The sequence below is a fragment of the Hakea prostrata genome, chromosome 1 (assembly GCF_041222555.1).
Source record: "Hakea prostrata isolate BN-2017 chromosome 1, UWA_Hpros_2, whole genome shotgun sequence".
In the NCBI taxonomy this organism is placed as follows: Eukaryota; Viridiplantae; Streptophyta; class Magnoliopsida; order Proteales; family Proteaceae; genus Hakea; species Hakea prostrata.
The window spans coordinates 70,807,026-70,818,403 of record NC_142600.1 but is presented as its reverse complement, the minus strand read 5'-3'; the positions used below and the strand labels follow the sequence as shown (position 1 = coordinate 70,818,403).

Sequence of the window (11,378 nt, the reverse complement as noted above, 5' to 3'; positions counted from 1 at the left end):
TCCGGCACAATGTGGAAGGCAAGATGCCAGAATCTAAGTTTGTGCAGAAAGTTTGTTTGGTTATGAAGAATTCAGCCTGAAGGAAATGCAAGCGAGAATTTATTGATGGATGATAATAGCAATGGTAAAGAATTTGTAGAAAGCACGTTGTTCGTTAAGGGCTTTAGGTTGTGAAAGAAGTGGAGGAAATGCCTTCTTAGCAATTGAATCCATGACCATAAAAAATTGGTATATTTAATGTTCAGGACTGTTCAGCCAATCCGTTGGATGAGCATTTAATCAATTCTGGCCGTTGATCGAATTTAAAAGGGTTAAAGTGAACAAATCGGTCGGATTGTTGTCTATGAACCGAATAATCTTACTGGACCAGACGAGCCGAGGTTATTACGGTTTTCAAGATTGTTTGAAAACACCAAACCAAATGGGGCGCGCTGATTTCTTCTTCTACCCTGATTTCAGAAGAGGCTTTGAAGAAGAAACAGCAGCTCTGAAGAAGTATGTGCGGACTTGTCTTCTGCCCTGACCTCCCATCTTGTTTCTTCGAATATCAGTGCAAGGGAACCCCGCTTTCGTCCTCTTCCATTTGAGATTCACAACGTAACTTGGAGTTCGTTTCCTCTGCGACCGAGTTGCAAATCGTGCCTATGATTTTCCCTCTGGTTATTGTCCCAACGTTGGAATTTGTCAAACCAACTCCTGAGACTGGATGAAATTTTTTTCTTAAATTTGTCCCTCCTTTATAATAATCCATAAAAAAAAGAAGGTAATTTTCATATGGACGCTGAGGTTTGACTAAGGTTATTTTTAATAAAAATAAAATAATATTTTGCATCTGTCTCCCTAAGGTTTTCAAAAGAGTCAATGTAAGGACAAATCAATTTCTTATAACTAAAATGTACTTGTATTTATCAATCACATGGATTGGCTATGGAAGTTGAATGACACACGTATAAGTGAACCTGATAACGAATTGTATGGGGTCCGGCGAGGAATGGAAGCTTTTCTGTGAAATCAGCATACCATCACTTCCTCAATATCAGGGAGAAAGAAAAAGTACAACAAGCCTCAACATCGGGAGAATCCAGTAGAACAAATATTGATTCTAGAGTATGGGAAAATATATGGACATGTCATGCGGCTCCAAAAATTAAAAACATGTTATGGAGAGTGTGTGCTAGGGCTTTACCGGCGGCGGAGGAGCTTTCCAAAAGAATCGAAAGTTTTGATCCGAGCTGTAGCAGATGTGGAGCTTTGGAATCAATCGATCACCTTCTACTGGACTGTGATTTTGCCCGAAGAGTATGGTTTGCATCTCCTTTTTCTTTCTCTCCTCCGGTGAATCCTTTGATGCATGATGCGATTTCAAATTGGAAGAGATGCCTACCTGAGGAGAAATCAGATTTCAGAGAAGCATCATCTCTCATCGCATACATATGCTGGAGAATTTGGAAAGCCCGAAATGACCTGGTGTTTAAGGGATTACAATGGTCTCCTGAGCAGGTGGTGGAGAAAGCAGCAATGGAGGCAGCGGAGTATTCCAGAAGCTTCACATCTTCTCTTCGGGTTGCAGATCGTCTTCAAGCAGAAGAATCGTCCAGAATTATGGTAAGATGGGCTTTTCCTCCTTTGGGCTTCGTCAAAATTAATGTGGATGCAGCTCTAAGTGAGGGCGGAAGTGGGCTGGGCCTCGTTTGCAGGGATTCAGATGGAAAACCCATCATGGGGGTTGAGATCCCTGCCTTTTTTGACTCTGTCCTGATGGGCGAGATGCTGGCTATTAGAGAAGGTATTTTGTTGGCTCTAGAGGAAGGCTTTGTTAATGTCCTGGTGGAATCAGATTCAGCGGAGGCGATCGAATTTGTGACCAACAGGGAACTGATTCCAGTGGACATTCAAAACTTAGTCTGGGATGTGGTGAATCTTTCCTCTAGAATTCCAAATATTTCTTTTTTTCATGTTAAAAGGGAGTGTAATGTTGCAGCAGACTTCCTTGCTGGTAAGGCTGTGTCCGTAGCATGCCGGACTCTTTGGCCTATGTTAGATCCTGGGTTTCTTGATCTTTGTAATCTGGATGCCTTGCGTGGGTCACGCGTTAATATATAGACCCTTTTCTACCAAAAAAAAAAAAAGAAAAGTGAACCTGATAACAACAGCAAAGGTAGAAGTTGGAATAAGTTTATCTTTTTTCTTTTTTTGGTTCATGGAATAAGTTTATCTTTTAGATACATTCTTTTGATTAAACGTTTTTCATGCAATTTTTTTCTCCCCCAATTAACATTTCTTAGTTTTTGGGAGGAATTCTTCATATTCCTTTGGTTGTTAATGGATTATTTGAAAGATGGGAAGGGGAGAAATTGAGAATTAAATTGATTTAAATATTTTTAAAATTTTTAATTGATCATTATAGACGTCATCTATTACTAACACAAATGTCTATTTAATTAAATACATTGGAGGTATTGGAGGGAAACGAAATGTAGTGGTGTCTCTTGAGTTCATACTTTTATAACAGTAATATGATATAATAGTATGATTTAATTTTTTTGTTTTTTGCAATTGCACAACAAGATTAGCATCACAAATATAAATTTTGATTCGACGACCCTAATAAAAAACTAAGGAATGCTTGCAATTAAAATTTTTTTTTCTTCTTTCAATCAAGGGGTTTCTTAGATTTTAAATTTACAAAATCAAACACTTGGGGTGAAACCAGATGGAAGCCCAAGAGTCTTCGCTCAAACCCATCTGCAAATTAAGAGTCCTCACTAGAGGTTTTGTTCATTTTGTGAACGTCCATTGAAAAGTTAATATGCCATCTCACCAAATAAGCTTTCTTAATTCAAGAAAACTTGTCTTTCTTATTCCAAACAAACTACACTTTAGGATTTAATTGAATTTTTTTTTCCTTTCATTCCACCTCTATTCCAGCAGATAAACGAGCAGTCCAGTTGACTCCCAGAAATTTATCAGGATCCATTTCCTTGTCAGAAGTGTACCATCATTTTCTTATAGATGTGTGCTATGTGTCCCAACACCACATCAAATGGTTGAAATTCATTTATCGTCACATCAAAGAGTTAATGGTTTCAGCCATTTGATATAATATTGCGACACATGGCACACATCTAGAAGCGTATGTCGAATAATTACAAATCACCTATGAATGGAGTTTGTTGTTATGGGTTTTTTTTTTTGTTTTTGCTTTTTCCCTTCTTTCTGCGAAAGGGGTGGCATTGTTAGAATTGACTGCTTTGGAGTCCACGTGATGGTTCGGAACTGTCGGTCAGTTTATTGCTTGCAAGAACTCACTTCACTCACGAGTTTTATGGTACTTCAACCGTTCAACGGCTGTAAGACTGCTGACGTGCCATATACCTTAATTAAGAAAGATCAAAACCCCAAACCCTAACCCTAGTAACGATTAACGGGTTGAAAATATGAAGCACTCGTTTTTTTTGATTCCAAGATGCCACCGAAACCACAGAAAAAGGAACCTCTAGAGTATTAAATTCTAACGCTGTCCAACGGGCTCTATCACTGGCACATCTTTTTTATTTGTTGAGAACCAGTTCTTGGAAGAGAACTGTTTTCACTGTATCACAGGCTTCACAGCTTCAGAGACTGAAAAATGACTTCTCAGATCTGCAAATCTTCTGCATCTAAGATTCTGAGGGCGCTTAAATCTGTCTCTAGGAGCTCTCCTATTTTGGCTGGTATGTTTTTCTGTTCCGTTCCCCGCAAATTTTGCTGTCTGTACTCGATTCTTCTACTGAAGATTTCATTTTTTTCGATATAAAGTAAGATATCTATACTGGGGGTCTTCAGTTCCTTCTAGTTTGTGACTTTTGCCTGTGAAATCCTCGATCTTGGGAATCTTCCCGTAGGTTTTTCTTCGTAACGCATTTTCGACACTTTACGTGTGTATTCTCTGAGCGTTCCTTTCTGCGAAACGATCGGAAGGAAATCCAAGTCATGAATCCAGTGCCTGTACCCACCTCTCTTCATTCCCTTCGTTTTATATATTTTAGTTCCTAAACAAATAGTGGGTGTTTTATTGCTCGGATTTGTTTTATGCTAATTTTAACACTTCACCATCGTCTCCCCAACCTCCAATGGAAGTTATGTTATTCAGGAACATGGCAGTGAAGTTTCCAGACTAATTTCCGGGGTCTTGTAGGAATTGGATCCAGAATGAAGGGTTAAAAAATTAATTTGAGTAGGCACAAAGATGAGTGTTGTACGTCAAGGTGCTGAAATTGTCAGACCTGAATGGTTAGACCTAGTACCAAATCCAGTTTGGCTTTTTTAATGGATCTGATTCTTCAGGATTTTCTTTTTGGGATAACTTGCGAAATTAATTTTGGTAGCAAATTTTGTGTGTATGAATTCTGTTCATGAGTTAAAGTTTTGAGTCTCTTTTTAATTTATCATATTAAAAAATTCCTAACGAAGTCTTCCCATGCCCAGAGGGACGAGCTGTAGCAGTAGCAACAACAACATCATTGAGAGGAAAGGTTCCTTTTGCTTCATTTTATGGGAGAGAAAATTCTCACAGTGGATCTACCGGATGGCTTTCAGGAGCCCTAGCTCTTCCTGCTGCAGGTTTAGTATGAATTCTCCCTGGAACTTTTGCCTGTTTTCTGCATGCATGAGCAACTGTGAAGATAATACGACTTGTTCAGCATTGCATCGTTTCATCGGTTTTTTTGGGGTTCTTTTTTTGTTTGGTTTTAATCAAATAGAGATTTGCTTATGCTTGCTAAGAAACTGGAAAGAATTCTCTCTCTGTTTTATGGATGGTTTTGGTATTCTTTTGATTTTCACCGTGCGGTCTTCTTTTGTGATATGTAATTATGCTCTTTTGAGGTTCTGCGTTTTTTTTGTTTCTATTTTATCTTGAGATTTCAGACCAGGAAAGGATATGATGTCTATGGTAAAAGGTATGAGTTGGCATAATATAATGGTAGTGACTTGATGAAGTTGAAGAGAAAGGAAGAGGGCCCTAGCCCCTGCTAAAGTTATAGCATGGGATGTTCGCAACCTCTTCTACAACAATTATTTGATACATTGTATTGGGTTAGAAAGAAAAGGCGTGGGCTACATTCTAGTATTGAATGCTAACCTAGACTTCTCCCAACAGTATATTGATATCTTGTCTGCTGCCATTGTGCTGCCTGCATTGATCGAAACCTTGAAAACTGATCCTTTCATGGCATTGTATTTGAAAATATAACAAGTAAACAGAGTTGCAGGGCTTCCGGATGTGGGCCTTAAAACTTTTATACTTTCTTATTTTATCACAGTTCTTGTGAAGAACCTGTTTGTAACTTTATCATGAGTTGTGTTTGGTTGTACATGCTGCATGTTTAATCTTTGGAGCAACGCAATTTCATTCATGTCTCTGTAGCAGCCATATTGACCTTTTTTTTTTAATGTCATTTCGAAACTTCTTATTTGGTTTAACATTGTGCATTTTAGAAGTAACTTTATGGAGATCCAACTTTTGTGTACTTTTCAATGTGAGCTATGATTTTCTTATTTATTTATTTGGTTTTAGTTTTTCTCCTAGTTTAAATGCTTCAGGAGCAGGAGCATATAATTAGTTTATGTACTCCCAGTTCTGGTTTTCATAGTAAATACCCTTAAGGTCATGTCCATGTAGCAACTATGCTGTCATGCAATTTTACTGGTGGTGACATTCAGGAATTTGTTGTTTGGTTAAAGATGTACCTTTTTGTAATTTAACGCGGTGTTTCAATGCCAGTTCTGATCTTCATTTTTTATTAAATCTTTCTCCCAGCTTATATGCTCCAGGAGCAGGAGGCACATGCTGCCGAGGTACTTCTTTTTCCTGCCCTTTGTTTTAGATAATGCAAATGTTATTTTGCAATAATTACTAGTTTTCATGTTATTTATATTGCTATTTTTCTTGATATCAGATGGAACGTAGTTTTATTGCCATCAAACCTGATGGAGTGCAGCGGGGACTGGTAAGCTAGCTTTAACTTTCGTACTTGTTTTCATTGACACAATGCATGGCCTCATCTGCATATCATTGACCACTTATTCTAAATGCAAGAGTGGCTCATGATGTGATTTGGTATTAGATTCAATCTGGATATACAGGCTAGAACATTATAAATATGTACGTGTTGAGATTCAGATCTTCAAATCGATGATGTCTAAGTAATTGTGATGCTTAGGAATACTGTATACCTTTAAACAAAGCAACAGAAATATGATAAAATATGGAAGTACATTGGAAAATAATGAAGATGCTCAGTCTAGTTTTTCATTGTTGCTAATTTGATAGAAAATGGTATTCTATCTCTTAACCCCTTTCAGAATTATTTAACGATTGAATTTGTCAAGGAGCATAAGTATCCAAAAGATTTGTTGTTTGTGTAAGAAATTCTTTGAATATCTTCCACCTTGTCCCCCCCTTATTTTGGGTGCTTGTGCCATGTTAGTGAAAATAAAAGTACACAAAGATCACTCTATTGGCATTATAAATGGTGTTTTGGTCGTTTATAGCTTCAACAACAAAAGATGATCTAATAGATTATGTCTTGCTATTAGCAAAATTGGAAAAAGATCTGTCTAGGGCCGTGGCCTATGCCATGAAGTAGGCCAGCACTCCATAAGTCTCTCTCGTCCTCGTATCAACACACACCTTTGTCCGCTTGTTTTGAGGAGAGAGAGGCCCTAGCCTTCCTGAAGGTCCCCTCTTTTTTTCTCCTTCTCCACACACAATAAGATATACCAAGTGAAGAGATTTTTTAATATGAATATCCTCATGGATGGTTTCTTTTATTTAGGTAGTCACTGAATATTTTCCTATTCCTCAAAGCATATTTTGTACTCTATGGCAATCAGATTTATTAAGTGAAGAGTTTTTCTAATATGGATGTCCTAATGTTGGTTCCTTTTATTTAGTTAGTTACTGAATATTTTCTTATTCCTTGAAGGCATATACTTTGTACTCCTATGTTGCTGTTTCGTTAGATTTGTGATACCAAACCAATTTTGAAAATTGTGATGAGCATGTTTTGTTGATGCAATTTGAAGGGATTATTGTTTTATCTATTTGTTACTCAAGTCTAAAGTTTTTTACAGTACTCTTTGTAGTGGGAATATATACCTTGTTCTACATTTTCCCCCTTCCCTGTGAAAAATTGTTGATAAAGCTGAGTTGCATTCTTTTGTTTTTTTGCAGATTGCTGAAATTGTATCACGCTTTGAGCGAAAAGGGTTTAAGCTTGTGGCTATAAAGTTGGTGGTCCCTTCCAAGGAATTTGCCCAGAAGCATTACCATGACCTTAAAGAAAGACCTTTCTTTAATGGCTTGTGTGACTTTCTGAGCTCTGGTCCTGTTCTTGCTATGGTAAGAAAATTGAAAGTTCGTGTCCTTGTTTTACAGTTAATGAGCAAACCAAAACTCCTTAATCTAATCCTTTTCAGGTTTGGGAAGGAGAGGGTGTCATTAAATATGGTCGTAAACTTATTGGAGCTACAGATCCACAAAAATCTGAGCCAGGGACTATCAGAGGTGATCTTGCAGTTGTAGTTGGGAGGTATATTTCTAGACTTAGAATTGATTTGTTTTCCTTTACTCACTTTTTACTCATTAAACTATTCAAATTCAAAACTTCTTATTCTTGCTACTGCCATTGAGAAGTCATTGTATGCACACATTGCTTTATCCTTATAACTATCCATCCACAATGGTATTTTTATTGAGCATCATAATCGAAATCTTTTTGGGTACTCTTTCCAGCATAATAATGGTTACCCTTTTTGATTGCGTGGAATGCAATGGAGCTTCCTTCAAGCTACTCATTGGATATATAAGACCGACTTCTATATAATGCTTATTTTGCATGCGTTTCCTAGGCCTAACTTTTCTCAAAAACTAATTTTGCTTTGCATGCAGAAACATTATCCATGGGAGTGATGGCCCCGAAACTGCCAAGGATGAAATTAATCTTTGGTTCAAGCCAGAGGAGTTGGTTGGTTATACTAGCAACGAAGAGAAGTGGGTCTACGGAAATAACTAACTTGTTGATGAACCATTTTTCTTGTACCTTTCTCCATGCTGTTCGTGAACCTGGTGTTCTATCCTCTGGATGTTGGTTCTCAGGATGAGATGGTCGGAGCATATATAGATTTGCATAGCTCAATAAAATTGATTTTGTAGAGGTGAGGGGACTCTGCGGCTTCTTTTGTAATAATTTAGTGTGTTGAATTTTGGCAATAATTCATCATAATTATGTGGCCAGTTTGAGAGTTCTGTGATTGAAAGTTGGAGCAGTTTTGAAATTGCTGGGGGTTTGGGGAAGGAATAAGAGAAGAGGGAGGAGAAAGAATTGGGGACTTTTTCTGTGCTTAGAAACTAGGAAAGGTGTTGGATGCAGTGTAAACTTGCTGAAATTTGCTTGGTTCAGCAATCCCCGAACGGAAACACCTCCAAGTACGAGATTGATCAAATATTGCCAGAAAATCGCCACACAATGTCGGCAAATCGCTGTATCCTCCATAGATTTCTCTGCTTCTGCAATTTCTTCTATTTCATCTGTATATTTCTAGGTCTCTGTTTTGGTATCTCTGTCTTGATCAACCGACCCAGTAACCCTTAGTACCTGCTTTTGCAATTTCTTCTTTTTCTGTTTTCTTCATTCGGTTTCTCTGGCTTGAACAACCGACCCAGTAACCCTTAGGTCTCTGCTTTTGCAATTTCTTCTTTTTCTGTTTTCTTCATTCGGTTTCTCTAGCTTGAACAACCTACCCAGTAACCCTTAGGTCTCTGTTTTTGCAATTTCTTCTTTTTCTGTTTTCTTCATTCGGTTTCTCTGGCTCGAACAAACCAACCCAGCAATCTAGCATCGGCAGCAAAAGGAATTTCAAATATCAATTAAACTGGCTCCATCTCTTGGCTATCCAAATTTTTTAACTCTTTTTTTTTTCCACCGCCGGTGGGATATTGAAAGAACAAATTGTAGAAGCAAGAGTTCAGCAAAGATGCCCATTTAAATTAGGTACTTGCCGTTTTAAAATTGCAGAAGCAGATTTAGGAATCGATGTTGAGTTTGCAAATTCCTTTCTTAGCGATTCAGATTTTGTTGAGCACGGGAATCATCAGCATATTGGGGTTGAGAACCTGGGATATAATGCCTGAGTTTTTCATTTTCCTGTTAAAAGCAATCGAAATACTCCTGAAATGTTGGCAAATATCGTTGACATTTTGGGTTTTTGCTTGTTTTGCCATCAGCGAACCACTGAACCAAAACGATATTTCTTTACCTTCGTTGGATGAAAAAGACTCGAAAATTTACTGTTTCTACACTTGAGAACAAAGGAAAGGGAAAAGGATTTCTTCCCCCACCCCAAAAAATAGAAAAAGAAAATAACAAAATAAAAACGGGGGTTGACAATTTATCCCTTTGGTGACAAAAGCATGGCAGTAGTCTCTGTTTTTTCCCCAAAATTTTCTTTCCCATGTTCATTTGGTTATTTATTTATTTATTTTTGGGTCAAAAAACTTAAGAACTTAGGAGTTTGGGAATAGTATTAAATATTGACTTTGAATATTGGTGATACTAGGAAAATTTTCACGGTTACTATTAGTTTTGGCTGATTACCATTTAGATTGACCCATTCAATCTATGCTGGTATGAGAGAGTACCGAATCTGGATCTTCTATGGTTCTATCTGTTAGGCAAGACTGCAAGAGGTTTGTCTATCCTTCATGTCTCTCATTGTTACCTGACGGAGTAATTATAAATGACCCTTAAATAGACCATTAGTATGTGTATGCAACACATATGTTAACCTTTTAACAATCACATATGACAATGGAACAAATTCTAGTGATATATCAAGGCCTAACCCAAAGCTAAGGATTCTATGACATCTAAAAATTTTAAATATTGGTAGTGCATTGTCCATATTGAATGATATGATTACTATTTTTATATGTTATGGTTACTGCACAGAATGAACGAGAGGCAATAACACAATAGAGAAAAGAAATTCATTGTTAAAATAAATCAAGGATTATTACATATACTGTGTCAGATTTACTTGTAAGTATTGATAAATTGGAGTAAAAATGTTCATAAATGTAAATGTTCAAAAGATATTAGAAAAAAAACAAAACCCTAGCAGAGGCGGAGAGGCTCGCCTGAATCTGAGTACTCTTCGCCTCCCCTGTTTCTCTTCCACTTCCTCCGATCTCCTCTCCGTCTCCGATCTCCTCTTCCGCCTCCCGCCTCTCCGGTCTTTGCCTCCCGCCTCTCCAGTCTCCGATCTCCTCTTCCGCCACACGCCTCTCCGTCTCCGATCTCCGCCCCCCGCCTTTGATCTCCGTCTCCTCTTCCGCCTCTTGTTTTTTTTTTGTGCTCCGACACCCAAATTTGTAGCTTTTGGCTTCGATCTATTTGTGTTTCCGGCCAATCTCTCTCCCTGGTTGCAGCACTTCTTTTTCCCTTTTTCAATTTTTAAATAACGAATTATTTCTTTGGTTGTAGTGATCGTTGGTGCGCACCGCCAATTAACTCCAAATCTGGATACAAGTTCTTTTGCGGCAAGCTTGAACGCCTCTACGGCATCGCTGGATGGCAGGTCCGACCCTCCTCCGCACTTTTGATGTTACCACGGCGACAACCGAACGACTTTTGTATCCGCCCTTGAGGCGTGTTGTGTGTCCATGTCGGCCCTTGAGGAGTGTTGTCTGTCCGCCTTGGAGGTGTGTTATGTGTCCGCCTTTGAGGCATGTATTTTGTTTCCTTATGTGGGTGCCGGTGCTTATTTGGTGTTGTATTTGTTGCAGCTTTCTTTCTAAGGGTATATTGGGCTTGACCCATCCCTTACTTAAGATGACCCTGTCTATTGCATGTATGACAGTTTGGTCACTTTCCGCTCCTTGATTCGGTTTGAACCTTGTGTTTTCATGTAGTTGTGTGTCTGTACTTTTCTTTCTTTAATGAATGAAGTGATCTTGACAAAAAAAAAAAATGTTCAAAGAAAAATTATTATTTTAAATATGTGACAGAGGAAAAACACAACCCAACTCACTAATCTATGGACAGAGGTTCCGGATTACTCTTCTAACATTGATGGACTGATTTTTTTTTTTTAAGAAACGGTGTGGTTTGGATGGAGCAGTAAATATTCGGATTGTTTATATGTAATTTACTTAATTTTAACGGTTTGAATTATTTGCACGGTTTAGATTAATTCTGGACCAAACAATGAATCTGCGCCGTCCGATGCTCTTAATAGCGGAGCTCCCAAGCAAAATTTGGAAGGATTCGCTTTTTTTCTCATCTCCAAGTCAAACTAAAAGTGGTCGATTTGTCGTTTCTTTCCAGTTTCCAACC

The 11,378-nt window shown here is 38.0% G+C and overlaps 2 protein-coding genes across 2 annotated transcripts; both read left to right on the top strand.

The window, feature by feature from the left end:
• Positions 1 to 1,155: 1,155 nt before the first annotated feature.
• Positions 1,156 to 2,103, top strand: LOC149029729 (uncharacterized). The gene has a single exon (XM_089143848.1). It carries the CDS (start codon positions 1,156 to 1,158, stop codon positions 2,101 to 2,103), a length of 948 nt encoding a protein of 315 aa, XP_088999974.1.
• A 1,311-nt stretch (positions 2,104 to 3,414) lies between these two features.
• Positions 3,415 to 8,301, top strand: LOC149029728 (nucleoside diphosphate kinase 3-like). Its single transcript, XM_089142064.1, has 7 exons — positions 3,415 to 3,713; positions 4,468 to 4,602; positions 5,801 to 5,838; positions 5,940 to 5,990; positions 7,217 to 7,384; positions 7,462 to 7,574; positions 7,934 to 8,301. Exons 1-7 carry the CDS (start codon positions 3,629 to 3,631, stop codon positions 8,055 to 8,057), a joined length of 714 nt encoding a protein of 237 aa, XP_088998190.1. The 5' UTR covers positions 3,415 to 3,628; the 3' UTR covers positions 8,058 to 8,301.
• The last annotated feature ends 3,077 nt before the right edge of the window (positions 8,302 to 11,378 follow it).

Excerpts from the sequence above, each read along its gene's own strand:
- LOC149029729 (XM_089143848.1), top strand. The coding sequence starts at position 1,156 with ATGTTATGGAGAGTGTGTGCTAGGGCTTTACCGGCGGCGGAGGAGCTT.
- LOC149029728 (XM_089142064.1), top strand. The coding sequence starts at position 3,629 with ATGACTTCTCAGATCTGCAAATCTTCTGCATCTAAGATTCTGAGGGCG. Across the intron at positions 7,385-7,461 it reads CTGGTCCTGTTCTTGCTATG|GTTTGGGAAGGAGAGGGTGT; the intron begins GTAAGAAAATTG and ends AATCCTTTTCAG. Across the intron at positions 7,575-7,933 it reads CTTGCAGTTGTAGTTGGGAG|AAACATTATCCATGGGAGTG; the intron begins GTATATTTCTAG and ends CTTTGCATGCAG.